This window comes from Serpula lacrymans, assembly GCF_000218685.1.
Source record: "Serpula lacrymans var. lacrymans S7.9 unplaced genomic scaffold SERLAscaffold_3, whole genome shotgun sequence".
In the NCBI taxonomy this organism is placed as follows: domain Eukaryota; kingdom Fungi; phylum Basidiomycota; class Agaricomycetes; order Boletales; family Serpulaceae; genus Serpula; species Serpula lacrymans.
The window spans coordinates 1,608,024-1,635,958 of NW_006763292.1; the positions used below are offsets into that span (position 1 = coordinate 1,608,024).

At 48.4% G+C, this 27,935-nt stretch overlaps 10 protein-coding genes across 10 annotated transcripts; 6 read left to right on the forward strand and 4 right to left on the reverse strand.

Moving 5' to 3' along the window:
- Positions 1-45: 45 nt before the first annotated feature.
- On the reverse strand, positions 46-1,813 carry SERLADRAFT_359790 (uncharacterized protein; the record flags this gene model as incomplete). The annotated part of the gene is made up of 6 exons (XM_007314549.1): positions 46-356; positions 567-679; positions 766-1,166; positions 1,217-1,279; positions 1,332-1,426; positions 1,487-1,813. 6 exons carry the CDS (start codon positions 1,811-1,813, stop codon positions 246-248), a joined length of 1,110 nt encoding a protein of 369 aa, XP_007314611.1.
- A 480-nt stretch (positions 1,814-2,293) lies between these two features.
- SERLADRAFT_413323 (uncharacterized protein) lies at positions 2,294-5,339 on the forward strand (the record flags this gene model as incomplete). The annotated part of the gene is made up of 10 exons (XM_007314550.1): positions 2,294-2,564; positions 2,776-3,372; positions 3,428-3,561; positions 3,621-3,696; positions 3,751-3,776; positions 3,844-4,075; positions 4,141-4,353; positions 4,432-4,455; positions 4,517-4,751; positions 4,857-5,339. 10 exons carry the CDS (start codon positions 2,508-2,510, stop codon positions 5,315-5,317), a joined length of 2,055 nt encoding a protein of 684 aa, XP_007314612.1.
- Positions 5,340-5,373: 34 nt separating this feature from the next.
- SERLADRAFT_366120 (uncharacterized protein) lies at positions 5,374-5,553 on the reverse strand (the record flags this gene model as incomplete). Its single annotated transcript, XM_007314551.1, has 1 exon — positions 5,374-5,553. One exon carries the CDS (start codon positions 5,551-5,553, stop codon positions 5,374-5,376), a length of 180 nt encoding a protein of 59 aa, XP_007314613.1.
- Positions 5,554-5,762: 209 nt separating this feature from the next.
- On the reverse strand, positions 5,763-10,604 carry SERLADRAFT_413324 (uncharacterized protein; the record flags this gene model as incomplete). The annotated part of the gene is made up of 5 exons (XM_007314552.1): positions 5,763-6,403; positions 6,478-6,781; positions 6,838-8,531; positions 8,589-8,822; positions 8,880-10,604. The coding sequence occupies 5 exons, from the start codon at positions 10,511-10,513 to the stop codon at positions 6,043-6,045; spliced, it is 4,227 nt and encodes a 1,408-aa protein (XP_007314614.1).
- Positions 10,605-10,691: 87 nt separating this feature from the next.
- On the forward strand, positions 10,692-13,122 carry SERLADRAFT_458786 (uncharacterized protein; the record flags this gene model as incomplete). The annotated part of the gene is made up of 20 exons (XM_007314553.1): positions 10,692-10,782; positions 10,844-10,859; positions 10,911-10,925; positions 10,984-10,997; positions 11,058-11,219; positions 11,275-11,343; positions 11,399-11,480; positions 11,530-11,559; positions 11,611-11,762; positions 11,819-11,824; positions 11,876-11,939; positions 11,994-12,031; positions 12,080-12,113; positions 12,163-12,189; positions 12,236-12,273; positions 12,338-12,396; positions 12,446-12,569; positions 12,621-12,679; positions 12,788-12,867; positions 12,916-13,122. The coding sequence occupies 20 exons, from the start codon at positions 10,765-10,767 to the stop codon at positions 12,927-12,929; spliced, it is 1,101 nt and encodes a 366-aa protein (XP_007314615.1).
- Positions 13,123-13,158: 36 nt separating this feature from the next.
- Positions 13,159-15,043, forward strand: SERLADRAFT_458787 (uncharacterized protein; the record flags this gene model as incomplete). The annotated part of the gene is made up of 7 exons (XM_007314554.1): positions 13,159-13,552; positions 13,607-13,719; positions 13,774-13,800; positions 13,852-13,976; positions 14,033-14,111; positions 14,171-14,831; positions 14,884-15,043. The coding sequence occupies 6 exons, from the start codon at positions 13,311-13,313 to the stop codon at positions 14,785-14,787; spliced, it is 1,203 nt and encodes a 400-aa protein (XP_007314616.1).
- Positions 15,044-15,233: 190 nt separating this feature from the next.
- Positions 15,234-15,849, forward strand: SERLADRAFT_366125 (uncharacterized protein; the record flags this gene model as incomplete). Its single annotated transcript, XM_007314555.1, has 4 exons — positions 15,234-15,265; positions 15,323-15,640; positions 15,701-15,809; positions 15,835-15,849. 4 exons carry the CDS (start codon positions 15,234-15,236, stop codon positions 15,847-15,849), a joined length of 474 nt encoding a protein of 157 aa, XP_007314617.1.
- A 13-nt stretch (positions 15,850-15,862) lies between these two features.
- SERLADRAFT_380037 (uncharacterized protein) lies at positions 15,863-16,226 on the forward strand (the record flags this gene model as incomplete). Its single annotated transcript, XM_007314556.1, has 1 exon — positions 15,863-16,226. A coding segment is annotated over one exon (155 nt), but the record flags the coding sequence as incomplete, so codon positions are not given.
- A 162-nt stretch (positions 16,227-16,388) lies between these two features.
- Positions 16,389-22,864, forward strand: SERLADRAFT_445869 (uncharacterized protein; the record flags this gene model as incomplete). Its single annotated transcript, XM_007314557.1, has 25 exons — positions 16,389-16,541; positions 16,601-16,708; positions 16,762-16,946; positions 17,002-17,189; positions 17,251-17,381; positions 17,454-17,704; positions 17,761-17,994; positions 18,049-18,085; positions 18,136-18,190; positions 18,242-18,306; positions 18,363-18,479; positions 18,529-18,762; positions 18,826-19,090; positions 19,143-19,228; positions 19,288-19,519; positions 19,575-19,669; positions 19,728-20,066; positions 20,130-20,657; positions 20,717-20,887; positions 20,945-21,110; positions 21,171-21,192; positions 21,249-21,431; positions 21,494-21,657; positions 21,717-21,901; positions 21,958-22,864. 18 exons carry the CDS (start codon positions 16,389-16,391, stop codon positions 20,367-20,369), a joined length of 3,015 nt encoding a protein of 1,004 aa, XP_007314619.1.
- On the reverse strand, positions 22,804-27,822 carry SERLADRAFT_366132 (uncharacterized protein; the record flags this gene model as incomplete). The annotated part of the gene is made up of 19 exons (XM_007314558.1): positions 22,804-22,815; positions 22,881-23,071; positions 23,125-23,502; positions 23,554-23,746; positions 23,796-23,819; positions 23,881-23,917; positions 23,969-24,129; positions 24,185-24,292; positions 24,352-24,864; positions 24,920-25,026; positions 25,074-25,989; positions 26,042-26,239; positions 26,289-26,402; positions 26,453-26,520; positions 26,583-26,612; positions 26,660-27,049; positions 27,096-27,231; positions 27,292-27,383; positions 27,519-27,822. 19 exons carry the CDS (start codon positions 27,820-27,822, stop codon positions 22,804-22,806), a joined length of 3,972 nt encoding a protein of 1,323 aa, XP_007314620.1.
- Positions 27,823-27,935: the final 113 nt, after the last annotated feature.

The window sequence follows — 27,935 nt, forward strand, 5'->3', positions numbered from 1 at the left end:
TCCAGCGTGCAGTCATAGTACTTTACAGAGCTTTGATAATGGGAGCGATGGCTATGAGGCGCCTTGAATTTATTTGGCAACTTCATTGTCTGCCATTCAGCGTACTAGGATTCACACCGCGGCGTCGCATGACACATAAGCATTGGACCCCCCTAGCTACTAGTAACTCCCTATCAATGTCCACTGCCTATCTCTGCCTATTTCTGATTCTGAAGATAACTTAACTAATAAGTACTGCAACTATCTCATGCACCCAGCTCGAGCCCCTCAAGCGCCGGAATGGGACGCTCGGCCTGCGGTGTTATGCGGGCGCCGTGTCGTCGTTCCCCGGAATCGCCATAGTCGACGATGGCAGACTGTGGACAGTGGAATGTTGGTCAGTATTAGTAGTGTGGGGGGTATTTTGGAGGTTGCGTGCGAGTGAGAGAGAGAGAGAGCAGTGAAATGATAAGGATGAGGGCGGTCAGCTGAGAGGATAGCTCGACTCGCCGCTCGCGATAGGGAAAAAAGGGGCGGATAGAAAAACGGAAAAATAGAAAGACGGAAAAAGGAAAAAAGGCACATACGTGCGCAGTCACTCGATTATCCCACAGCACAACGGTGCCAGGCTGCCACTTGACACGAGCCTGCAAATCACCAGCCTTGTCGATATGGTCGTAGAGGAAGTTGAGTATCGTTTCTGCAACGAAGAAAAAATAGTATGATCAGCCCAACGCGACAAAGAGGAGTGGGGGAGCTGTGATGAGAAAAGTGGAATGAACTGACCAGATTCTTCACGCTTGAGACCGACGATCCGGCGCGTAAACTGCTTATTGACATACAAAGCCTCGTGGCCGGTAACGGGATGCTTCCTCACCACCGGATGGACATTCTCCACCGGCTCCCTCCTGACCACACCGCCCCTCTTCCCCTTCCTGGAAAACTCGGCCTGCTCGACCCCGGAATGGAGAGCCTTGAGGGTGCGGAGAAAGGCGACGAAGGGCGGGGAGAGCTTTTGGAGGGTGGAGGATTGGGAGGTGAAGAGGGTGTCTCCGCCTGTGGTGGGCTGGGAGAGGAGGAAGAAGGTGGTTAGGCCGGGGGGTTGGAGTTCGTAGGAGACGTCGGAGTGCCAGACTGTGGAAGTGATGGAGTCGTTTATTTCAAAGTTGAAGCTGCTGTTGGCGTCGCTGGAAGGGGGTGAGGTGAGGAGGGTAAAGTGAGAGGGAGGGGTGCTTACCGGTATACGAGATGGATTTCTGGATAGTTCTGGGGGTGCCCGGATGTGGGGTGGACGTGTAACCTGGAAGAAGACATTAGATGTGTATATAAAGAGGAGTCCAATAGGTGGATACCTGCCAAAGTGGGAACCCCATTGACGATAGTAGTCGGGCCCTTTGTTGATAAAGTCGTGCTGGTCTCTAAAGACGATAAGACCCCTTGTCGCGACCTGTTACGAGTAGACAAGTCAGGGATGAAAGGACAGGGGCAAGGATGGGTATGAAGAAACCTCCAAGGCGAGCTGGTCTCTACCGTCGCTATCGAGGTCTACGAGGCTGACACCGTGTACTTCTGTGCCGAGTTTTGGAGTGAGATCGACTATGCTGGATGCATTGCTGAGAAAGGCGCGGGGGTCGGGATGTTGGAGAGCACGGAGGCCGGGGTCGGTGTGTTCGAAAGGGGTGAGCGGGGGATAAGTCTGGGGGGAGAAGTGGGGGAGGAGGTGGGCGTAGGGGTACTGTGCGGGTGCGGTCGAGTCTTTGGATTGCTTGTCGGACCCGGACTCGGCGGCTGGTTGCAAAGTGAGAGCGAGGGTGGACGCGGGGCTGAGAGACATGGGAGAGGAAGTGTACGTGACTGGGAGAGATTGGAGGGATTATAAAAAGGATGGGGTGGGTGAACGTGACCTTGCTCGCCATAGGGAGAGTGGAATTCGTCATTTGAGGAGAGTGACGAGATGGGGATGCGTGATTTTGGCGTGACAGGGGACGATAAGAGGGAAGGAGACTGCTTACCAGGCTTAGGGAGGGAGTCGTAGGACGAGCGCTGAGGTATGGCTAGCCATGTGAGAGGTACATGGCAGAATATAAAAGGAAGATCGATGAACGAAGAGAGTGCAACCGGGACACGATCGAGAATGGATTCACACGGAGTAGACCGATCAGTTGTGTATTCTTGTCATGACCGTTGCTGGCGTGCCATATATCACCAGTAACCATTCAATCTTCCAGTCTGCCCATTAGGAAACCATGCTGTCACTCTACACATCTGTATCATGACAACCCCGTCTTTCTTTCCAACCACATCGACCCTCTTTCTGCACGAGGCAGGACCGTCGTAGCAGTCGTTCGTCTCTGCCTTTTCTTCAGTCCTAGCTAGTCTTGGGTTGCCTCTGTCGTTCTTTACCTTTCTCTTCCTCTACAACCTCTTACCTCTTCTCTTTCTCTGTCTTCATATCATCTTTAATTTCGTATGTCGCTCCTTCCATTTCACCCGTTCACCCACTCACCCCTTCTCTCAGTTCATTCATCATGCGTGTTAAAGATATCTTGTCCGTCATACCCATCCCTGCCAACATCAAGCTACTCGTGAGTTCCTCTCCCACTCCCATACAACTCCACTCCCCACCTCCATCCATCTCATCTCCTCCATTTTGGCGTACACCTTATCACCTTTCTCCCTTTCATCCGTCTCACTTTCCTCATACCAACCCCCTTTTCTTCCCAGATCGACCGCATCACCCTTTCCCGCACAACCACCATCTACTTCCTCTTCTCCCTCATACACTGCATCATCCAGGTCGTCTTCCAGGTCCAAGCCTTTACCATCAACCTCAACGCAGCAAACCTCCTAGCTTCCATCACACAGCAGGGAAACTTGTCAGACATACAGGGCTTCACCGTCCTCACCTCCGACGACCTTGTCTTTTGCGACCATGTCCCCAGTACCGTTAGTACCAGCTCCTGTAACGTCATTTGGGACGGCGTTCCTGTGGATGACAATGAGATGACCGACGTCAATGCTACTCCTATGGGCTCTCCCGCCATGGCAGACGCTACCACCAGCGTCAACATGTCTAGCACGTCCACCTCAAGCTCACCTTCTTCAACTCCATCCCCGTCTGCATCCAAGATGGAGACCACCTCAGCCCTAACGACTTCTCACGCCTCCACCTCCAAGAGCACCGTCACCGTCACCGTGACAGCTTCCACAAAGTCGGCCGAATCAGCCAAACCGTCATCTGACCAGCTGGACGTGTCCGCGAGCGAGACGAAGGTAACGGTGGTCACGCACAGCAGCGCGCCTACCTCTTCCTCTACGGGCAAGGCGGATGAACAGGACTACGTTGTGCGCCGAAGCCGTGTTGTCTCGCGTCGTGCGGATCGTTCGTACCAGGTATTTCATTTGTTCAGTGCAGCGTATTACATCATCACCAACACTCCCCACTTAGCCGCGCGATACTTCAATCGAGGCTATCGAGGTCAACGGAACTGTGAGCGTCATCGTGAACGGCTTGGGATGGAACAACCAGCCTGCTGTCCTCGACCGCCAATGTCTATGGGCTCTCACATGGCCCGTCCAGGTGTAAGTCCACTCGCGTCTCCGTGCACAGTGATGCGAATGTTGAATTGAACTGGCGTTAGGTTGCGCAACACGAAGCGCGAGGATATCACGTTTATCGCTTTTCAGTTTTGGGTTCTTGGCATGTCCTTCGTCGCTGTATGTCCTCCCCCCTTTCGTCATTCATACACTCACAAATACAACTCACCCCAGCTTTTGAACGAATCCGTTCCTCACACGTAAGCCATCCCTTCCTCCTCTCCCACTTCCATTCATGTACCCGTTTACTCACCCACCCACTCCCAGCTTCGCCTCCCTCCTCACGCACATGCTCGCAACAGGTTGGGCAGGGATCCAGCTCTACAACACCGCTGAATTCCACAGCGAATTCGAGCGTCTCACCACGAACGGTGCCTGTAACCCTATCGACCTTATCCCGAACTACTGGAGCGCCCGTGCGGCAGCTGAGATTCCTAGCTTGGCGTTCAATGCCGCGGGGTTGGTCACATCTGCAGTGCTTTCGTGGAGGTTGGCCAAGGTGCGTTCGGCTCTCGAGTTGCTGATGTTTTACTGAAATGCTGAATGTGGGGTGACGCGCAATAGCTCTATGGATGGCAGACTTTCAAACGCGTCGGAGCGTCCATCACCATCAGCCGCGTCTACAAAATTGTCCTCACGCTCTCCATCGTCATCCAGCTCTCCCTCTTCTTCATGGTCGTCTCCGTCGCCCTCTGGATCGACCAGCTGTGGAACGGCTCGATTGGGAAACTGGCGACGTCGTCGGTGTATAGGCCGATCTTGATTATTACGTTGATTGTGAGTCCCCCTCCCCGTTTCCTCCTTTCTTTCGTTTGAGGGCATCCGATTGAATGTATACTTTGTTTATTCGCACAGCTTATGATACCATGGCTAACCACCGTACGTCCCCCTCCCAAGTCGAAGTATGATCTAACCCAACCTCTCACCCCCTCCCACCCAGGGCTGGTTCGCCGTTCGCAGAGAGCTCAAGATCCCCATGCTCATCTTCCTCTTCCTCTCCTTCGCCTACCTCGTCGGCTGGAGCGCCATGTTCGCCTCCACGACCTTCCGCTGGACGTTCCTCCAATGGCGCTTCTTTGCGCTTATCACCACCGCTTCTGTCTTTCTCACCTTTGTCTCGTTCGTGCTGGGTGTGATGGGCCGGGTTAATTTTGGGAAGGGCTTGGTGCGGTATTGTGAGTCGTCTTACGCTACCTTTGTTTCCTTTTCCTCCTTTCTCTTCTTGCCCCTCCCGCTCCTTCCCTTTGTCATACAAACCGTCACTCACCCCACCCCCTTAGTAAACGCCGAAGAGCCCCTCCCAGGCGACACCTTCACCTACGTCTCCCCAACCGGCAAAGACATCGAAAAATCCCCCTTCCCGTTCAGCGAGCGCACCGTCCCGACGTTCTCGGTCGCTTTTGGGTCGGGAGGCGCCGAGGCGCCTTTGCCGTCGCAGATGTTCGCGCCCCGTCCGTTTTCGCTGCGGCTTTCTGGGTCTGTGCGTTCGTCGCAGGCGGAATTGCTGCCTCAGGGCCAGCGTCAGAGCCAGGGACAGAACGAGAGCTACCCCCCGCTATACGCAGAAGACGCCGCCCTGCCCGCGCCCGCAGCCGCCTTCTCGCGCGCCTCGCCGAGCAGGTCGTCCTTCCGCTCACTGGCGCGGCACGGCTCGCAGCTGAGCGTGCAGAGCTCGGTCAGCAGCGACAGCTCGAACAGCTCGTATGGCCATTTGAATGGGAGGCGGTGGGTGATAGAGTAGGGAGTGGGCGAGGGGTATTTATGTATTTATATTGTTTTGGGGTTTCTTGATGGTATTTATTGATGCTTTCTTGACGATCTGACGGTGTGTGACGAGGAGGAGGAGGTTTCTTGGGTCTGTGTGTGCTTGCTTTGGGAGCGCTGTATTGATTTTTGACGGTGCGTGATGAGGAGGAGGAGAGGGCTGGGTTTCTTGGGGTCTTCGTGTGCTTGGGTAGCGCTGTATTTATAGGGCATTTGAGATGCACATACAAAAAAAACGACTGGATCGTGCCACGACGTTATCGTTGAGTAGGCTTCTGAAGCTATATTTTCTTCCCTCGCAGGTACCATGCCAAATTCAAATTCTATGTATTCGTCACCTAACGACTTCCTGGGGCTGGCTGAACCATTCTGCTGGTTCCCTCTAAATAGCCCCCCTTCCCCGTAGAGATACACACCACCCCACTCATGAGCTCAAGTGATACACACGGTGCTGGCATCGCCGTCTAACGCTGACCCACGGTACGGTGAATGGTTAAAAGGCCATATGTGTGTATTTCATGCCGGTAGAAAACAACGCGTGCGATTACATGTACGTATTAAATGAAGAATGAGTTGGTTAGTGCTACAATGTGAAAAAAAGAAGGGAAAAAAGAGTTGCGGCGAGCATAAAGGAAATAATAGCAGAAAAGGGGGGAAAGGGGGGGTGGGGTCCATGCAGCATACATGCATCGGCCATCTCCATCACTCAGTTTTAGGCGACGAATCCGTCGTCGTCGATAGCGTAGGAGAGGGGAGGTTGATCGTCTCGACTTCCTTCTCCTGGATGATGGCCGCCTGCCGCGCGACCGTCGCGTTCTCGTACGCCTCCTCCGCAGGCATCTCGGCAGGCGGGCTCGTCGCGATCTCAGCCTCCTCGTAGCTCATCAACGCCTCTCCGAACTCGACCATCCAGGGGTGTTCGAGCAGCTCGACGGCGGTGGGACGCCGCATGGGGTCGATGGTGAGGCATTGCTTTATGAAGTTGATCCCGAGCTCGCTTAGTTGGCCGGGTTCGGGGAGGGGAGGGTGCTGCGTGGCAACTCCGATGTGGAACATGATAGCCCTATCCACGATCGAGTTAGCATGAGGCGTCAAGGTGGTTGTCAGGCCGGGAGAGAAAGAGAAAAGCTGGCGTACCATTCATTGTCGAGATTACTCCACGGTTTCTTACCCGTCGCGAACTCGAGCACGACGCACCCCAAAGACCAGATATCCATCGCCCCGCGCCTGCCTCGCTTGTCGTTCTTGATGATCTCTGGAGACATGTACATCGGCGTTCCTGTTAGACTGTTGTTCACGAGACCGCCGCCCTTGGGGGGCATGTTCACAACTACCTCTGGTCCGCGACGGGAGCGCTGCATCGTGCGCTGGTTCTTGGCAAGGATCTTTGAGGCGCCGAAATCTACGAACTTGATGACGCCGCGATGGTCGAGGAGAATATCTGAAAATCAAACTAGTGAGACACCATGTGACAGGATGTATAGGAAGCAGACTCACTGTCGGGTTTGATGTCCCTGTGAACTATGTTTTTGGAATGCAGATAAGCAAGTCCCTCCAACATCTGCATAGTATAAATCTGAATAATCCTCTCATCCTCGATACGGCCATGTTCAAGCAAGGCCGCCAGACTTCCACCTTGACAGTACTCTTCGAATATATAAACCTTGTCCCGATGAACTTCGATTCCATAGTATTCGACGACGTTGGGGTGATGCAGTACCTCCATGACACTGAGTTCCTCCTTTATCTGTGAGTATAGATTGGGTAAACCAGAAAGCTCCTGAAATTTGATTTCCTTCACAGCCATGAGTGAGCCCGAGTCCAGGTTGACGGCGAGATAGACAGATCCAAAGGCGCCGGCGCCGATGAATCTCCCTTGTTGCCATCTTATCGAGATATTGGAGTTGGAGGAGGCGAGGAACACGAGAGAACGATCTTCGGGTTTTTCGTCGTCCAGAACGCGACCGACCACCCTCTGTTCTGCACCTACACGAGCCCGCCCACTTTCAAGATCCCGGAGTGACCTCGCAGCCTTGTCCCAAAAGAGCTGCACATTGATGTCGGTGTATGCAGATGCGCCCAGGGTGAGCAGACTATCGTCGTACTCAGGAGGTACGGACGCTGTGAAACCTGGTTCTTGATCTGGCCTCGAGTTCACTGCTTGCTGTCGCAACAACTCCTCTTGCCTCTCCTTCTCCTTACGGGCTTCAAGGGTAGACCGTGCACCTAGAATATCGAAATGGCTGATGAGGAGCGTCATGCAGCTGGCAACTTTCTGTCTAAGCATCTCAAATTGTTCGTTGGGCATCTGGATGATGTTATTTCGCCTCGTACGGTGTAGCGTAAATTCTAGAGCGTTGACAGCCCATCTGAATGTCTTACGATCGGTTGGATCGCAGTCATCGCAGATAAACGATACCCAGGAAATAGCGAGTCGAATAAGCAGTCGATTGAACTTGTGCAACGTCGACCGCTCCATGTATTTCTGAGCATGCTGGCCGTGCTCCGAGGCAAACGAGTACCAATTCTCCAAAAGCTCCTGACAGCCCATGTCTACTCTGAGTGAATTCCGGACGTGATGAACAGAATCCACAATGGCCTCTGCCAATCTATTAGTTGCGCGGGCTATCTTCCTCAATTCTCGGTTGACGACGGGGACATGTGCTTGCTGTTCAGCCAAGCATGGAAGAGAGGCGAGTGGCGAATCGATGGGATCTCCGTTTTCGTATACACTAGCGAAAACCTCCGCGAACTGCTGTTTGGCAATGGCCAGACGTCGTTGAGGTCCATCGGCGACAAGCCTGACGCGGTTGTCTTTCAGGTCCAAGTCGATCTTTGGAAGTTCCAGCATGAGCACTAGTCCATTCCATAGGAATTGACTTCGAGGAGAAAGAACGAGGAGGTATCCGGCTTCGTCGTAGTCGTTCTCTATGAAATCCGGGTTATCCATAACAGGGATACCGTCGTCAGTCATGATCTCGTTGACATGGAACGATTCCAGCAAGATTCGACGGATGGCGTCTGGGCGGTCGCGCAAAACATTTGGTGCTACTATGTATGTCCCATCCTCTTCGTAAGTCTGAGTGTAGACGAGGACGTGGTCCGTAGCAACAAGCATGGAGATAAAGTGTTCCAAGAGTACCCCTTCCAGATTATATTCGGCAGAGTTGCTAAATCTCTGAGTGAGCACTCTAATCGTACAGATGAAGAGTCAGTAAATGTAGTGTATATTTTATGATGACTCCTACCTCGCGAAACGCTGTAGCTTACGATAGCGTAAGCGCACGTTGTCTAGAATCTTGCCATACCAACTAGACATTTGCTCGCTGTTCATTTGGCTATTACTACCCGGAGCACGTGGAATTCCATGAAGAACTGATTTGAGAAGCCTGGGATTTATGGAGGTCACCTCGGAGGTTGGGACGCGAACTTGAGTCTCAAAGTAATTTGTTACTCGTACCATCAACTTGTTAGTCAAAGCACTGAAAGAATAAAGATGTCAAAAGTCCGATACGTCAGATAGTTAGAGAAGAGCTGACCAGAGCTGTTCTGCCACAAGAGATGATCCACCTACTACAGTCATGCTCACATCATTGAAGGTAGCCCACTGTGCTTCTAACACGTCTGTCTCCTTGAAGTAAATGCCTTTGACTCCACTCTTTAACTTCCAATGGATAAGTCTGAAGAATACAGAGAGGGCTTCGAGGATGGTCGAGTCGTAATCTTCGCTTATGCATCGGGGCAGGTTCCATTTGCCACCTGGATCCGGAGCCAAAAAAGCCTCATATTGCCGTTTTAGGGTGCAAGCGAGCCCCAAACTGATCTTGACATCCTCTGTTACTTGGTCTATAATCAGAACTTCGGGATCTTTGAGTTTCTGGACGTAGTCCAATCGTACCCGTAAACATGCCTGAGCGAGTTTGGTGGGGAATGATATGAGCGGCACCAATTCATGCTCGAAATTGGGAAGGTTCATTTCAGTGAATAGGGAAGACAAATTCACTTGGGCATCGCGGGCAGCACCTATAAAAGCGTGAACGGTCGTCAAGAAACCCTTCTCGAAGGTCTTTTGGATCGAATCCTCTTTCAAGACTCTCTCTACGAAAGTCGTGCCATCCGCCAAGTCGGCGGAACCATTTCTACTATTGCGTTGAGAGTGTGCACCAATCGGTATCTCTGGATTGGTGTTGGGTTGTGTGACATCAAGATTCTCACTCCCTGTCCACCGCCGAAGCAAAGCTATCTGACGCTTTAGTGACCAGAGTACTGTTGACCAGGTGTAGAGAGTATCGCAGCGAGCTTGAAATGAACTGTCCATGGCGGCAGGTTTATCGATATAGAATGCCTTGAGACTGGGGTAGAGAGATTGCGCTGCATCTAAACGAAGTAGCACGGCGTTGACCCGTTTGAGCGCAGAGGTTGTATCATGTTCTTCCTCGCTAATCTGAAAGATATTGATCTCCTCGATCACAGATTCCACCGTGCGTAATCTTCGCTCCTCCAACCACTTGCGCTCTTCTTCTTCCGCACGACCGCTGAACTTGGCCCGTATACCGAGCCATATATTTAGACGAATATTATTCTGCTCTTCCGTAGATGACTCCAAGGCGACTGCTATCCGCGTTTTCTCGGATTTGAGAACATCTCCATCCAAGACAGATGCAAGCATAGTCTGCCATTCCAGACGTTGTCTATCTTCTAAGGTCTCTGGATTGATAGGTTCAGATTCGTGCATAAGAATAGAAAACCTTTCAATTCCATCGTTTCCCGTTATAAGCAAACCACGATTGAGATCCTCGTCATCGCTATCTCCAGCATCCACCAACTGACCCAGCCCTCTCTGAAAGTAGTTGCTATCTGGATCATTGCGAGGATCGCCATCGAGGCCAGGCTCAGACCTGTATCGCCGCACGAACTGAGAATAGATGTCAGAGTACTTTGGTACGTGAGATGCAGAATTGGAGTTCAAAGGGGGGATGCTAGACGAGCTTGCACTTGACTGAAAGACGTTTTTTTGCCGATTTTTTGCTCTCGTGCGAGTACTTCCTGCGGATAAATTGCCAGACGGGAACGGCCTGGCTGGAATAGAAACTTGTACGCCGTGGGTCCATTCAGAATCTTCCGATTCCTGTTCTGGGTGAGGAAAAAGGGTAGGTGTAAGCCTCGAAGGCATTCTGGACGAATTCCTTGGGTTTTTATCTGCAAAAGATCCTTGGATGCTTTGTAGGGGAACTAGAATGTCAAGGTTAGCTACAAGGTCCACTGTCAGGCTAATAGTTTACCTCCGACATTTGCCTCGCTTACATGGGTAAGAGGTTATGTAATCTCTAAAGGGTAATCCTCAGCTCGGCAAGATTTGCTCTCAAGTAGTCTCAACCTCCAGCAAAGACTTGTTAATATCATAACCAACGACCTTGCAACAAGATGGGTATCGTAGAAAAGGTGAACTCAGCTACAATATCTCAAAATACAGTGATAGTGACCATGATTCTCCCTGTCTTAGATCAAAGAGATCGAAGGTGAGTTGTAACATAAACTGTGAAGACAAGGCTTATATCCGTCTATGGCAGAGGAGATGGCGAGGAGTGAGTGTCTTTCCAAGCCTTATTTCTTGACTCTCTCCTAATCAACTGTATACTACAGCCCAAAAGAACAAGGTACATTCGTGGTCTTATTGTCTGCCGAAGAATTGAATGACGACTAGGACTTGAAAGTAGGCTACAGAATATCATTTGGGCCTTTTGAAAGCCAAGCTAGCTCGTTATCGCGCCCAGTTACTTGAGCCAACCTCAAAATCAGGACCTGCTGGAGTAGGTTTCGATGTCCAGAAGTCCGGAGACGCTAGAGTTGCTTTAATAGGGTTTCCATCTGTCGGGAAGGTATGTTATTCATTTCATATATTTTGAACGAGGTCTCAGCATATCGGCTCTATAGTCCACTCTTCTCAGCAAGACTACACATACCGCTTCAGAAACTGCCGCATACGAATTCACGACACTTACTGTAAGTCCTCTATTGATGCTGGAACTCCCGTCTCAACACTATTTGGGATACTAAGGCAATCCCTGGTGTAATCGAATATCAAGGCGCACGTATACAATTATTGGATCTTCCTGGTATTGTAGAAGGTGCTAGTCAAGGTGCGCATTTCCGTTTCCATCCAAGGCCTCAGTTAAGGCGTGTACACAGGGCGTGGACGCGGACGGCAGGTCGTTGCAAGTCAGTCATGAATCTTCATTTTTTTCTTCCATTGTTCACAGATGTGTCTAGCTGCCAAAACTGCGGACCTTATTTTGATCATGCTGGATGCGATGAAGTCTGAAGAACAACGTCGATTATTGGAGATTGAGCTGGACGCGGTCGGTATTCGACTTAATAAAAAGAAGCCTGACGTTGTGTTCAAGCGACGAACGACGGGTGGTGTGAGTTGTCTCATCATCCTGATGCAATTGATGCTCACTGTCCCCCACATACTTAGATTACTGTAAGCTCTACTACGAATGTCTCCAAGGCAGTTTCTAATGTTATCTCAAAGCTAAATACTACAGTGAAACTGACAAAGACTGATGAGAAGACCATTCGCACAATCCTAGCTGGCTGTTAGTGGATCGATCCTTCAGTGAGGTTTTCTTCATTGAACCAACTTTCTTCAGATAAGTTGCACAATTGTGATGTAATGATTCGAGAAGACGTACGTTTTCTGCACCCTCAGCCTCTTTCCCGCTTAACAGTTTCATAGATTACAACTGATGAATTCATCGACGTACTAATTGGTGGGGAACTCATCCCCTGACCATGTTTTCAATAACTAAAAGATTTCAGGAAATCGAAAATACGTACCTTGTCTATGTGAGTATTCAATGTTCCAGTAGATCAGGTCAATGACCTTTCCAAGATGTCTATAACAAGATCGATGCCATTAGTCTGGAACAGGTATGTGAAGGTATACCTTGAGCACCATGAACTTATATGTTTTACATCTCTTCCACATTTTCAGGTAGACAAGCTGGCTCGCACAAAGAATACCATAGTTATCAGTTGTGAGATGGATCTGAAGTGAGCGTGTTAACAGCCATAACCATGCATATCACTCACTTTTTGCCAGTCTTGACTACCTCATAGAGCGGATCTGGGAGGAACTAGGTCTAGTCAAGATATATACTAAGAAGCGAGGCGCCCGTCCTGACTTGGATGATCCTGTTTGTCTTCGAAAGGGAGCCACGATTGAGGTAAGGTAGAATATTTTGAAAAGAAATAGCTGCGTTCTCACCATCTTTCAGGATGTCTGTATAGGGATTCACAGATCTCTCGCTTCGAACTTCCGATACGGACTTGTCTGGTAAGCATCATCTTGACTTTGATTGTGTGGTAAGAGATAATAACCAATACCTACACAGGGTAAATTCGCGTATCTGATACTTTTCAGCTGAGCTCAACATTTCGTTTAGGGTCGATCTTCGAAGTTTTCCCCTCATGCTCAGAAGGTCAGCTTGAATCATCAAGTACAAGACGAGGACGTGGTTTCAAGTATGTCTATTTGGTTGGTTTTTGCTCTCTATGCTGACGATTTTTTAGTTTTCACGAAATAAATCAACCCTGGGCCTAAAGTGCACCTATCATCTCTATCGGAGAGGTTTTTGATTCAGACGCGGTATATACCTGTTGTTGGCTGTTGTCTAGAGAAGAATGTCTGAAACTGTGTTTTTACTCTGGATGTACATTTACTCCCAGTTACAAACGTAGCGCTGTAGTACCCGAGCGCTATCTAAGCGCGATTTGACGGAATTCACGTAAGGCCAGCAAACTTCTTTGAGTGACACCGCAACCTGAAGTTTACCAGCTGTCTGTGCTGAAATACCCTTCACTTCTTCCATTTCGAGAGCATCTGATCATTATCTTATTACTTAGTTCTAACGCGTTCAACCTTTCTTGATCTGCTCTTATTACCATTTTCGATTGCTAGCCTGTCAATGTCAAATTCACTGCCGTCCATCGTGACCGACTTGGCCTCCACCGCGATTGCACCGATTGAGCTAGTATTTCTCGGAACGGGCACTTCCTCCAGCCTACCTCATCTTGATTGTCTTACTGCACCACCAGACAGGGAGCCATGTTCGACGTGCTTGTCCACACTGACGCCCGAAGGAAAGAAGAACATTCGACGGAACACTTCTGCTGCACTACGCGTCCAAGGGAAGGATGGAAACACAACGTGCGTTTGTAGTAGACAAGCATGATGCTCTTTTCGTTGACATTCTTGTGACAGAACCATAGTTATAGACGTGGGCAAAAATTTTCAGGCTGCTGCTGTGGAATGGTTCCCGAAATACAACTTACGTCGGATAGATGCTGTGATCATCACACACGCTCATGCTGATGGTAACTGTTTTTATAATTATATGAACAATTAACAGTGACTTATATCTCTGATAGCAATGAATGGCCTAGATGACCTCCGGGGTAACTAGTTTGCTCCTCAAAGCTTTATTCTGTACTCAATAGCTGGTTCAGGTTGGACATTAGGAGGTGCCATTCAATCCCACATCGACGTGTATGTTTCTCTGCCCACCTTTCGAGAAGTACAAAGAGCCTTTCCTTACCTGGTTTCCAAAGAATTTGCGTCGGGTGGCGGTGATGTGACTTTGAATTTACTCATTCATACCACACGGCTCAGCTTAGTTCATTTTCACAGGTACCCGAATTTGCGTGGCATATCATAGATGACAAGGTCCCTTTTGAGATCAACGGCATCCGGATAACACCTTTTACAGGTTCGGATTATGGCACTCTAAATAAGGATCAAAGATTCTGATATCCTTTGTTTCTATAGTACATCATGGTCGTCTATTCACGACTACGACTACGGCTCCACCTGCTTTTACCCCAACGCCTTACACTACTCAGCCATCTACTCCCTCAGCTTCAGGGATATCGACTCCTGTACGGCAGTCGCTGGATCACGGACTGGGACTAAAGCTACACGGTGCTGGTCCAGGACAGATTCACCCCTATTTCTGCTTCGGTTTCATCATTCAAGATTCTATGATTTACCTTTCTGACGTGTCACATATACCCGAAGACACTTGGAAGGTCCTCAAACCCGAAGGAAAGGACCCACCGCAAGTGCTAGTGATAGATTGCCTACGCCTGAACGGACATACCTCTCACATGGGCTTGCAGGACAGTCTCGCAGCTATACGTCGTTTGGGTGCAAAGCGGAATTATTGGACTGGTTTTGGTCACGAGGTAGCACATGACGAATATGTTACGATAGGCAAGGCAACAGAAGGCAGTCATCCGATCGATATGTCAAATATGACTGAAACTGAGAAACGAGGCGTGGAGCTAATTGAAGAAGGGAAGGAGGTCTGGGTTCGACCTGCTCACGATGGGCTGAGGGTTTTTGTTTCTTCTGATGGTGTTATCAGAGATGAGACTTATGATTAACCTGTGGGTTGGCTTATCCACTTCTTTCTCATGACACAACAGAAGTGAGTGCTGCGGCCACCACGTTCTGGCCTCCGTACTTATTATATCATCCAGTACTGATGGTGCCCCTTCTGCAGAGCCATAAGCAGTAATAGAACAAGTTCCTTAGTGAACAAACAAGTTGCACACTTGCCATCTAGACAGATCTATAGGGTGCTTGGTACTAGATTAGAGACTTGGACTGTATTATGGTCACACTCGGAATCAGTACTGCATTCATAAGACCGAGGGGTTGATCACGTGAGGGATGCGGAATTGACGAAATGGGTATGCCGGAGGCCGCCTCAGTACTTCTGAGCTATATCCTTGTCATCCTTATACTCTACACTTGAACCAGACTACATACGTTCTTTCCCTCCACAACACGAATACTAACATATATTAAGGCATCGGGGTCGTTGGCAATGAAGTTTTTCTCGCAATCCTTCTTGTACGAGTAAGTTCATCTCGCCTCCTTTACGTGCGCATCCGCACCAACGCAAAAACCCCTTAGCGATCCCTGGCACATCGTGTCACTAGCCTTCTTTCTGCGCTATCCAAATCCATATGCTGCCCATGTTATCTCTTGCGACGTCATTTCCCGAGAACAAACCGACAGCGGGTCACTATTAACCACAAGACTTATCCTCAAGCGAGGGGCTTTACCAAGGTGGGCCCCTCAAGGAATTGTCCAGAGAGCAGAGTCTTGGGTGGTAGAGGAGAGTGAAGTGGATCCCTTCGGCAAGGTGGTGCGGTGTCGCACGAAAAATCTGGACCACGTCAAGGTTATGCAAGTTGAAGAATCTCAGTTATTCCAGCAAGTAGAGAACGGGTAAGCTAACGCTACACACATTTCCCACATTTCCCCTAACCGCTTCTTCCCTTTGGTTAGCAAAACCCTCCAGACTACGGAGGCAAACATAACTTCCAAGTTTGGGTGGGGTCTTACCAAAAAGATCGAAAGTCATGGACTTGCACGTTTCAAGGCCCACGTTCAGAGAGTATGTGTTCTTTTGTATCATACAGACGGTGGTATACTGATGGCCTGTGTTAGTCACGCGAAGGGGTCTCACTCATTCTCAGCTTGCTACGGCAATCTCATCTACAGACTATGACACTAGGCTCGTATATTTCCAACATGCATCCGTCTGATCTGTCTCTTGTGGGTACGGATGTTTCGTCCGTATCTCACGGGTCGGACGACGGTGGGTCTGGTGGGATAGAAAATCAACTGCCGTCTGCGGCAGAAAAAGGGTCTTGGTTTAACAAGCTGTGGGGGACGGGTTGAGGTGTACGGAGGGTTGTGTGTTTGCGCGTATCGTATTTTTTATATTTGACTATAACTAGTTCCCCGTGTTTTTTGATGGTCTGCAGCTCGAGCTCGATGTAATAGTATCATGAGTACAGTTTGTTGCAAAAGATGATAGCCACCGCTCTTTGCCTGTGTTGTGGGGAATACGATCAGCCGCCAGGGCAGAATAGGTTTGGCGGGAACGTTGAGCGTGGTGGGCGATAGACAATTCTCACCTTGGCAGTGTTGGCTGCAAACTTCTCTGCAATCTCTCTGCTTGTCTTGTGATATGTATTTCCCGACATCCGCTGCAAGACAACTTTCTACAGTCTCCGCTTTACCCGATGCCCCGCCAGAGCCCGTTCTATGTTTTTCAGCCAGTCCCCGCAAACTGCTATTCTGCACCTTGACCAGAACCACATTGACCGTCTGGCGTGTCCGTGTAGGTCGCGTCTTCCCCAATATCCACTGAGCAGAAAGTCTTATTGTACGCTCTGGTAGCCGTCCACTGTGTTGGCATGTCTGTCCCGAACTTCCCAGTCTTTGGATGAGCATGGTGAGAATTTGTCGGCGACGTGGTCACCAGACGGTAGCAGAATCATTATTCAGGTAAGAGTATATTGCTACTCGCATTTGACTCGAGCAGAACCATCCTGTCGCAGACCACTTTATCGTACCTCGTCCTTGTCACCGTGGACTACATCCCAGATGCACCCGTCTATCAGGCACCAGCATTTGGCTCCAATGCACAGCGTAACTTTCTTGCTGGAGCAGGCGAGGGTCTACCCCTACAGTCACTCAGTCTTGCCTTTGAAGGTGTGATTCGTGTAGATGGTAATTTACTCAGGTTAGGTCGCAGATCCTCCAATATGCCATGTATCTCGCTCTTATCTCCGTCGCAGTGTATCACCTCGCAAGAATTGCATTCTGTTTTCTACCAAGAACCCTTCAGCTGTTCAACGTATACCATGGCCCATATATGACGAGAGTGACGGAGAATTTGAGGAGCAATCCGCAAAGAAACTATTGATTGAGGAAGAAACGTGGACGGTATGCGAGCGCGAATTCCCTTGGCTGGTTGATTCTAGTGGTGATTCTTACTCTCGTGGAAACGTGTCTGAATTGCTAAAGCCTACCTTGTATATCACAAGTCACCGTCACCAAAATTTCGCACTTGGCCACTGGACTAGAGACCTGGGTTACCTCTGATGGGAGAGCCTATTTTGTCCGACTCCATGACAGCATACAATTCAAGGATGGGCTTAATGGACAAGAGTACGCGGTATCAACGCCTGGCGAAGTAACGTGTGCCCTTATTTTTTCCGAGTTCCTACTGAGTGTTATTTTCCCTTAGCACAACGACCAAACAAGCGCCTCCATAAATAGGAGGTCTTCGTCACCCGAGAGAAATACTTCCGCTCAACGACATTATCAATGGCAGGGAACCTGTATTCACAATTACGAAGTTCCTCGATGGGTACAGAAGCGACGTCAGACTGAAGATGACGAGTCTTCTGGTGCTAGCCCGCTTTACGTGGAACCTCGTCGGGCCACAACGGTCGCTGTCAATGAAAAGTTCTCCCTCATTGCTATCGGTACCCAGGGGTCTGTTAGATTCCCCTTCGTTTTTGCACCTGCGCTCATTACAGCGAAACGTTTAGTGGTGCTGTTGAGTACAGTAGCTTCCCTGCTCCAGATGGAGTGACTCCCAAGGCACAGGTGATCAAAATTACGAACCCACACAACAGAGAGAGTGGTGCAGTGTTGTCTATGAAGTGGAGTTCTGATGGATATGTCTTGGCTGTGGGATGTCAGAATGGCTGGGCAATTTTCAGTGTTGGCGGCCGTTGCCTGGCTCAAGGGTTTGGTGTTGATGATAGGATTGACGTGGAGAAGTGGGTCTTTACTTGAATGATGTGTGCCCCTTTTTCAAGCGTCTTCTCAACCAGGTTCCAAGACACTTTCATGTGCGGTATTCGAGATATGGTGAGTCTCTTTTTATACTCTTGCTAGCATCGCATTCAATGTTGCGATAGTTTTGGTCCCCGGGCAATTTTGAACTGCTTGCGCTGGCGCATCCATCCGATAATAGTAAGGGCGCATTTCTCAGTCTTCTTTTTGCTCTTGTTGAACATTTATAAGGTGTAGATGGACAGATATTTGTTATACCCTTCGCCAAGAGTGCTACAACTGGCCAGCATTCTCCTGTTAGTAATTCTGCCTTGAGCATACCCACTTTTCGAAAACTGAACATAATTTTCAGGATAACACCCGTTATGCCTTTTTGCAAATGGACGACCGTGCCCTTGTCTACAGGGGTGTAGATCAGCCAGACATGAGCGTGATCAATCCAGAATCAGACGTTTGGCAACATATCAAGGCATGGGACTACCATACTATTTTTGCAATTATGACTGACTACGAAATAGATCCCTCAAGCCTATCTAGCAAGCAACTGGCCTATTCAATATTCAGCGCTCAGTAATGACGGTCGTCTCATTGCTGTAGCAGGGCGACGAGGCCTCATACATTACAGCTCCAGCTCAGGTCGCTGGAAGCTCTTCGCGGATGTGATACAAGAACAAGCGTTTGCTGTGAAAGGTGGATTGCTCTGGTTTCATCATGTTTTGATCGCGGCCGTCGAAGTTTCCAAGTCACACCAGGTCAAACTTGAAGCAGTCCTTCCTAAATATATAACAAATAAACTGACTGGCGTTCTTAATTAGATTCGGCTTTATTCTCGAGATATGGAACTCAGCAACCAAAATGTGCTGCATCGAGAGACCGTATCTTCTGCAGTGGTCATCCTTTCCCTTGTCGATAACTCACTGCTGGCATATACGGCCGACAACATGCTCACACATTATCTAATCGTCCCTACCGACGATACCATCAAACTACATTTGTGCGGTAGTATCAGCTTTAATGGTATTATTGCAGCTCCCAGCGCTGTCAGAGTGCTGAGTTGGATGATTCCAAGCGCCCAAAAACGTACTGCCCAATCATTAGTTATTGTTGAGTTGATACTGAAGTTCTTTCTCAGAGCTTGGAGATCCTGTGGACGACCTTGCCGTTGCGACTGTATTGATGATGGTAGGCGGCCAGCTCGTCTTGCTCCGACCAAGAAAAGTTAGTTTAGTTCCAGCTAGACCACTGGGATGCTTGACATTCACCTATCCCTTATTCAGGCTGGGAATCAAGAAGTGAAATATGACATGCAGATATTTGCTGACCGGATTGAGTTCTGCTGGATACATCTACGGGGCATCGGTGCGCTAGAAAATTCACTGTGGGCATACGACGGTCAAGGGATCAGAGTTTGGTTAAATGCTCTCGCTATTGAATCGTTCCCTTCAAGTGATCGAGTTCAACAGAGCGTCAAAGAGAGCGTCAACATCCCTCTTCAATTCTATCCCCTCTGTAAGTTCATATTCATATATATGTACTACAGATCTCTCGCTTAATCAGAACATAGCTCTCCTCATGGATAAAGGTATCATTATTGGAGTTGAGCACGAGGTCGGTATGCGAATGAATCTGCCATTTGTGAGGTTCAGGCACGGCACTAGTGTAAGTACGGATTGACTGAAACGACAAGCTAGAACTGAAGATTTAGCACACGCTTTAGTCCCATCTGTTCCTTCATCACGTCCTTCAATATCACTTGGAATCAGGCCAAGTCAAAGAGGCAGTTCTTCTCGCATCTCACTATGAACATCTCGTATTTTTCGCTCACGCCCTTGAAATCCTCCTACACACTGTCGTAGAGTCGGAAAGCACTGTTGAATTCGACAGCGATGGTACGAGTAATGGGATAGGTGGATCAAGGACTCTGTCTTCCGTGATTGAATTCTTGGACCACTTTGACGCGGCATTGGATGTCGTAGTAGGATGTGCACGTAAAACGGAAATGACTCGATGGAAACGGCTGTTTGATGTCGTTGGGAATCCGCATAGTCTTTTCGAGGTGAGTGCCCAAAACATGATTTATGCTGAAAGTATGTCATACTCACTTTACCACTTCCACAAGACTTGCCTCGCGTCCAAAAGATTGAAGACTGCAGGTTCTTACTTGCTAGTACTTCATAATATGGAACAACTGGACGAAGAGAACCAAGACGCCATTCGGTTATTACAAAGTGCTATTGAAGCGAAGGACTGGCAGCTTTGTCGAGAGCTGTTGCGCTTCTTGCAATCTATTGATGATAGTGGTAAAGCCTTGAGCCATGCACTGTCAGAGACGAAGATACTGGACAGTAACGTTCTTTAATCACTGTCACATCGGACCATTCCATATTCCATATTCTGTATTATATAAGGAATAATGTACCATAGTTACCACCAACGCACATGTGGGTCGTAGCAGGGAAAGAATGTCTATGGTTAGTATAGGGGCTATTGGAACCTGCTCAGTGGTCACGTTTTTATCTGACATTTCCTAAAAGTAATTAGTAACTGCCGGTGCCAGTGTGACTGACCTCACCGGTGCTTATTTGGTTCCTCGTAACTTGAGCTGTTATCATCTGCTTAGTTTGTAACTTACAAGGTGAACGAGAAGGTCAGGTTAGATTTATATCACTTTTTATTTTGACCTGGGGTGCTAACTAGTATCAGCAGACTCAGAAATCGATATGGCGAGAAGCATACTCAATCGCACATTAGCGAGGCTATCCCTAACTCGTTGTGTGCAGATGTCAACTTCATCTAGTCAACGGCAAGCTGTGGATGTGATTTCGATCTCTTATCCCACATTGGTGTCTTCTCCATTGTCTCTTACCACATCTATTGGTGCGTCGCGTGATAATATGAGCCTATCGGCATGCTCAAGCAATTCGACTGGACCAGAACAAGCCTTCGGATCGCATCCGCAATCTTTGGGCATCATTCTAGTCAAGGATCTCCCTGAAGCTTATACGTCTTATAGACAGAACCTTTTGAAGCTTGCATACCGTTTTGCAGACCTGGATGAGCAAACGAGGGAGAAATATGCAGATCCTAAGACTTCCTACAGGTTGGTTTCCAGTTTTCGTGACAATATTTTGCTCTGGGGCTCATTGTGCCTCGTTTCTAGCTTTGGATGGTCTCACGGGAAGGTGAGATCCTGTACATATTTACTGTTGGCCTGATCAAACCATCTAAACTATACTAGGAGATAATGAATGGGAAACCTGGTATTCCTATGCATATGCTGTGAATGTAGCATCGTAACGTTTTAATTAATTCGCTTTAGACACGCTCAAGGGGTCATATTACGCAAATCCAGTAGTCGACTCGCCCAACGTGCCTCTGGAGCTTAGCCAGGCTTATCCTGAGTACTATGGGAATAATATCTGTGAGTGCTTTGTATTTTCGTTTTTCTCGATCACCTGAACTTGAATTTTGAATTTACGTCAGGGCCAAACAAGGATGAACAAGGCATCGAAGGGTTTGAATATGCTTTTAAATCTCTGGGAAAGTAGGTGCTAGTCTTTTATGTAGAAGTAGGTGACGCAAGTTGTACATTGGCAGATTCATCTTCAATGTGGGATGTCAACTAGCTGCTGCTTGCCAGCCCTTTGGTACGCACTATGCCTTCGTTTAACGATAGATCTGTCTGAGTTGACCATGTAAATGACAGTTGCCGAGCACATGCCAAACACCTCGATATCCCTTTCTCAACTCATCGGCGATTCGCAAACGACGAAAGCACGCTTACTACATTACTTTCCACCGTCACAGGATAGCTCCAAGTCAGCAGAAGAAGCTCTTGATAGTTGGTGTGGGTTTCATCTCGATCATTCTCTTCTAACTGGTCTTTGTTCGGTGAGAGCATGCGAAGAGCAAATACAGCATTCAGTAATTTTACTTACATTATCCAGGCTATGTTTCTCCGCGAGGAAGCTGGTAAAGAACCAACTGTCGTTCCATCGCCATCCCCTACGTCGGGGCTATACATTCGCAATCGTGGTGGGGATCTGACCAAAGTAGTCATACCCCCAGGGTGTTTAGCTTTTCAGACAGGCCAAGCTTTGGAGCTTATAACTGAAGGGAAGCTGCGCGCTACACCTCACTGCGTCCGTGTTGGTTTCGGAGGACCAGAGAAGATTTCACGAGAGACATTTGCATTATTCATGCAACCTAACACTGACCAGCATATATCCGCCTCAGAATCATTTGGCCAATTCAGTAAAAGAATACTTGCAGAGCATTATCGACATGATTCTACTGGTTAGATGGATTACTTAACATATATATACCTGTGCCTACTAGAAAACTATACTTCACGGAATGGGAAAACAATATATCATAAAACTCCCGAAATCTACTATAAGGAGGACTTTAAGGTTGCGAAGATGCAGAATTCGAACGATGGTGAGAAGATGTCAACGAGTCTGGTAACACAGACATGACGGCAGCTGCGAGACTATTTCGCTTCATCGTCAATGACCTATCCACTTTGCCTTCACTACGTCGAGAGCCAAAAGATGACCGTAGATCGTCTTGGTCAGATATTACGCTCCAATCTTCACTCGGTGCTCCACGAGCAGACCCGCCAGAACTATATCTAGACCTGGAACGGCGTCGGTCGAGCGTCGAGTGGGAGGAGGATGGTCGGGTATCTTGCACCGTGGTATCTTCCGTGTTCGCCTCGTTTTCTGAAGTGTCTTCGACGGCAGTCCGCTTAATTAACGAGCGTGCATACTCTAAATCGCGATAGATAGCTTCTACAGCAGTGGCTACTCCGTTTTCCTATGGACAAACCCGTTTGTAAATGCAATTTATCCCAAGTAAAGGTACTCACCGCACGAATATGTTCCCCAACGAGTTTCGCACGGTCAATCTGCTTGACATCAGTTGTAGCCGATCGAAGTGCTTCTGTCAGGCTTTCAACCGTGAGCTTACGGACGCCTGAGCCAATGCCCAAGGCCTCTACCCGATCGGCCCAGAAAAATTGGTCGCCAAAGAACGGTCTAATGATAGTTGGTATACCAGCTGCAACGCGACGTGTCAGAAAAACTCATCAGAAATAACTTCAAACTATGTACCACGTAAGCTAGCCCCTGTAGTACCTGCACCACCGTGGTGGCACGCAGCATCTATGCGTTGGAAGAGCCAATCATGAGGAATCGATGATATCGCGTATATCTGCTTGGGGAGAGGTTCCTCTGGTTCAGCGGCCTCGCCAGTCTTCACGTGCAGCCTATCAGACCAGCCCTTAGAGAGAATAGCATAAACACCGCTTTGAACAATCGCCTCGATTATACATCGGGTCATAGCTTGCGGATTCGAGACGACTATGCTTCCAAAGCCGATATAAACCACCTTTTTTCCTGCCTGATGCGCGGAGTCGATAAAAGGAATCAGATCAGGAGGAGGTACCCATTTCTTCGCACCGACTTCCGCGTCATCAAGGAACCAGTAACCTGAACACAACACGTGAAGTGATGAAAAGATTGAAGTATTTGTGCACTCACCTGTTACGCGAATCCACTCAGGCCAATCTAAGGGAGGTGGAACAACATGGGGGCTGAAGTTGTAAAGAAAGGGGATCTTATGGGGTTCCATCTTGTCCAGACTAGTGCTCCCTAAATGTAAAACATTACGTCGCCAGCGATTTATTTGTCCAGACGTAGCGCGCCAGAAAACTTGGTCGAACATAACATATGACTATATGACGGAATGAGATATTATTTAAATTAAAGGGCGTTAATTTTACCATGTAGTTATAACTACCACCCATCTGGAACGGGTTAGGATAAAATGAGATTACTTGTATGTTGGCTTTAAAAGTGAGTGTTTACCTTATGTTCCGGTACAGCGAAGGCATGCGGATATGCCCTAGATACGTGAGTTGCTTCGTTTAATCAAATTAGTCGAATGTAGGGTTACCTGGTGCGCGTCCAAGTCATGGTGAATGCTCTGAAATATGGTATTTGTAGGGCCTCGGCGATATGGATGCCTCCCATAGCACTTGGGCTCTCGATCAGAACATCAGTGCCTTGACATGCATCCCATGAGGTTTTCAGTAGATCGTCTAGCCACCCACGAAACTGTGACATAAAGTCTATAATCACGTCTCGAAAAGAAACAGGCGTAATATCGTACCTTTTGTACTCCTTCCTTCAGGAAAGAAACTGTAAACATGCCATTGTCAACGCATATACGCATTAGTTCCGCCGGATCGCCACCGACATAGCCGAACTCTATTCCATGCTTTGAAACAAAAAAACAAAAAGTGAGTTCGAAGACAAACATTATAGGACACCACCTACCGCTTCTATCCAGACTTTGAACTCTCCATGAGTCGCAATTCTGACTCGGTGCCCATCTGCCATCAAACCCCTAGCAAGAGAGATATACGGCTGCACGTCCCCTCGAGAGCCTATGGTAAGGAAAGTAAAATGTAGGGGCTTCTGAGGTTTGAAGGTTAAGAATGTTGAAGAAGCCGAGGTAAACATCACGGCTGGTAAAGAATCTGCTAGATTTTCGGGAGGTGGTATCGAATTTGCGTCGGTGCTAGACGAGCTACGAGGCTCAAACTCTTCTAGGATGAGGGCATCTCGTTTCCCTTGGGTGAGAGGTTGTGGTTCAACGGCATGCAAACGTTTTCTAACATCTTCTAATTGCTTTTCCACAATTGTGACAAATGCATTACGTCGGTCTTCCACGCCAAATTCGAAGAAAAGTTCCTCATGACCTTTGATGATGATTATGAGGCCATGATGACCAAATCTCGCCGCTTTAGTCTTCTCCACGGTCAACACATCACGTAAAGGCAAAACCATCTAGCAAGCAAAAGTCAGATCTAGGATCGAAGAGTGAAAAGAAGACAACTCGTACTCGGGTTCTGGCCGTCAGCGGGCCACTAGACTTGAAGCAGAAGTAGTTCGTGGAAACGTATAGTCGGCCATACACAGGTAAGAGTCGGAATATATATCCAGTGAAATCTTGAGAGAAGTCAGAACATGCAGATAGCCAGACAAGAAATACATACATCCGAGCAGAGTTTCCTTGTCATCGAAGGCAAAAGCATTTTTGAACTTTTCAGTTGCATGAAGATCTACGGTTGCCTCCTGAGTTTCTAATATACTATAGCCAAGGTCATTTGTGCCGCTCCCTGATCGATTGGCTGGAGTGGGAGAAGAATACACCTCTGATACGTTACTTGCGACCGGGGAAGTCGATAATATAGCAGCAGAATCACCAGGAGATGTGATGGCCGAGGACAAACTAAACACTTTTCGTGAACCCTTGAGCCACGACGGGACACCTACATTCCATGAGCTGCCACTCGAACCACTGTCCTTAATTGCCATATCGGACATGTCGCCGATAAGGGTAGATGGAGGGTACGTATGGTCTGTTGTGGTAACATTCAGTGATGTACTATGCGATGGAGGATGCTTATTTTTAGCACTCTCGGAGACGTCTGATATGTTAGGTGGCGAAGTGGTGATAGGGATAAAAGAGGTATCGCCTCTCTTGGAAATATGAGTATAATCTTCTGAGCCTTCTGAGCGGTCAGGAGCACTACCGATACGACCGAGGGGAAGAGTGTCCTGGAAGGGTCGTAATAATGACGACAGGCTGAAGCCCGATGTAATCTTGCTGGTATCAGGTATAGGAAGACTGCGAGCACGATCTATCGCCTGAGGAACTGACGGCAACGGTCGAAGAGTGGTCGTGTCAACGACCGTTTGTGGCGAAGACCTCTGGACAAAATTGCGACCTGCGCGCACAGCGTCACGTATCTGTTCCAGCGCGGCTGGCAAATCATGAAAATATGCAAAGAAGTAAGAGTCCATAGAGATATTGTCCTCTTTGTCAATAACCTTGACTTCGATGGTTTCGCTGAAGTCCATGGCAGACGACTTCTCTACGTCAAGAACAGCAGAATAAGGTATAGCAATCTAAGTGAGGCATTCAGACGTTGTTGAACGCCAATGAAGTAGATCCACTTGCCTTCACACTATCACCCATGTTTTGTGCCTTGAACATTACCTTCCGAATAGCTTTCACCCATTCATCCCGGCTTGGGACAGAGTCGGCAGATAAAACTAACGACCTTTGAGTCGTGCGCATACGTATATCTTTCTCTCCCGAGGGATCACAAGATATTGCGTAACGTAGATCGACTATCCCATGAGGAAAATATGGGTCCTGGGATAGATTGTAAGGGGACTTTCTCGATATCAATGAAGCACCTCACCGAAGATGACTGATACCAGGAGATTGCATCATTTTTAAGCACAACCCAGTACTTGATCCATCGCTTCGTGCGCTGAGTCTTCTTATTGAGAGATCCAGACTTCAAAACTTGATCCTATAATTTGTGTTAGGACTGATGTAAAGAAGCACTGGAAAGTAGATCACCTCTCGTGCTGGCATATGGGCAAAGAAGCATAGGTGGGAGTTAGTGAGGTACATATAACCCTGTAATACTGCTCAAGCATTTAGAATCCAGAAGATATCTATAAATGAAAAGCACGAAAAGAAAACTCACAAACAGAACGGAGTAGCCAACATGGCATCTCTTTATGTAGCTTAGTACTGCGTTCCTGACACCAACAAGTAACTTACCAGCAACCACTTCGTCGATGTCATTCAGATCGAAAACTTCTTTCAATTTCTCGGCCAGACGTGTCCTCCGCTGGACCCTAACGGTCGTCATACTCCCTGTACGGCTGTATGCATTTCTTTCGAAAGCTTCGCTTACAACAGACGAAGAGGGTGGCTGGGACTTGATATATTCAGGTCTGTGAGCCGCAGGGCGAGGAGTCACTGCTTCAAAATCTTCCACCTCGCCATCATCTTCGGAGTTGACCATTCCTTCCGAAAAATATGGCCCTTCTTGTACTGTCCGCGTAGATAAATGCCCTCTTAGACCCGCAAGAGGAGCTGACGCGTCCACTCTACGGGAACGAGCGACAGGTCGATATATAGCGTGAATGGAGGAAGCCATCCTGTTATCTAGGTTTTATTTCGATAAGCATATAATTGGCTGGCACGAGGGCACAGTACTCACCAGATGTTCCTTCCTCACTATCAGAGTCCAGCTGTGGAGCAGCGTTAGATCCGTCTTCATCACCCGGTTCGTCCGTCCATGGCAATGCTTGTAATGCTTGAATAAGAGTCTGTGTTCCGGCTCGCATCTATAACAGACAGCTAAGGGTTAAGACACTCTGTAGCTGACGTAAGAAGATAAACCGCACAGAATCAACTCCCCGGAAAGACTGTAGGGAAGGTCTACTCGGCACAGAAGATGGTGATCGAGGTCGTATGAAAGGAGAGTCGTCGTTGAAGGCTGAATCGCTTGTGGGAGAACCTGGAGGCGACATGACTGGGGAGACAAGCTGCGATTGCGCAGTTGAGTTACCAGGTACTACACCCATGATAGGTATCATGAAGGATTTATATGCGCAGTTTGACAGCTTCTTACCTTCCTGATGAGTATGACGGTCGTGTGATTGCTCCTTTGCTTTTCCCTTGCGATTAGAAGAGGAAAATCGACGTCTTGAACCTGAGGGCGGTGAATTCGATAGAACAGGGTTGAATTTTCCACTGATGCTTCTTCCAAGGTCGACTGTCTTCTCCATGGCAGTCTTTATGCGCCCTCTATACGAAGAAAAACCGTCATTTCCGTCCTCCAATTGACCTTGAGGATCCAATTCTTGGGAAGGATTATCACATGCCCCACTGCTGAGCATAGTGGTGTTTGGGGGTTCGGGTACGCGTGAGGACATGGCTTCTATTGCGCAAAGCAATACTAAAATGAAGCGATGAGGTCGTGGTCGTGGTCGTGGTCTAAGGTGCTGTACGGGCAAAGGCTCTGGACTGCTAGTGGCTATTGCTCCTT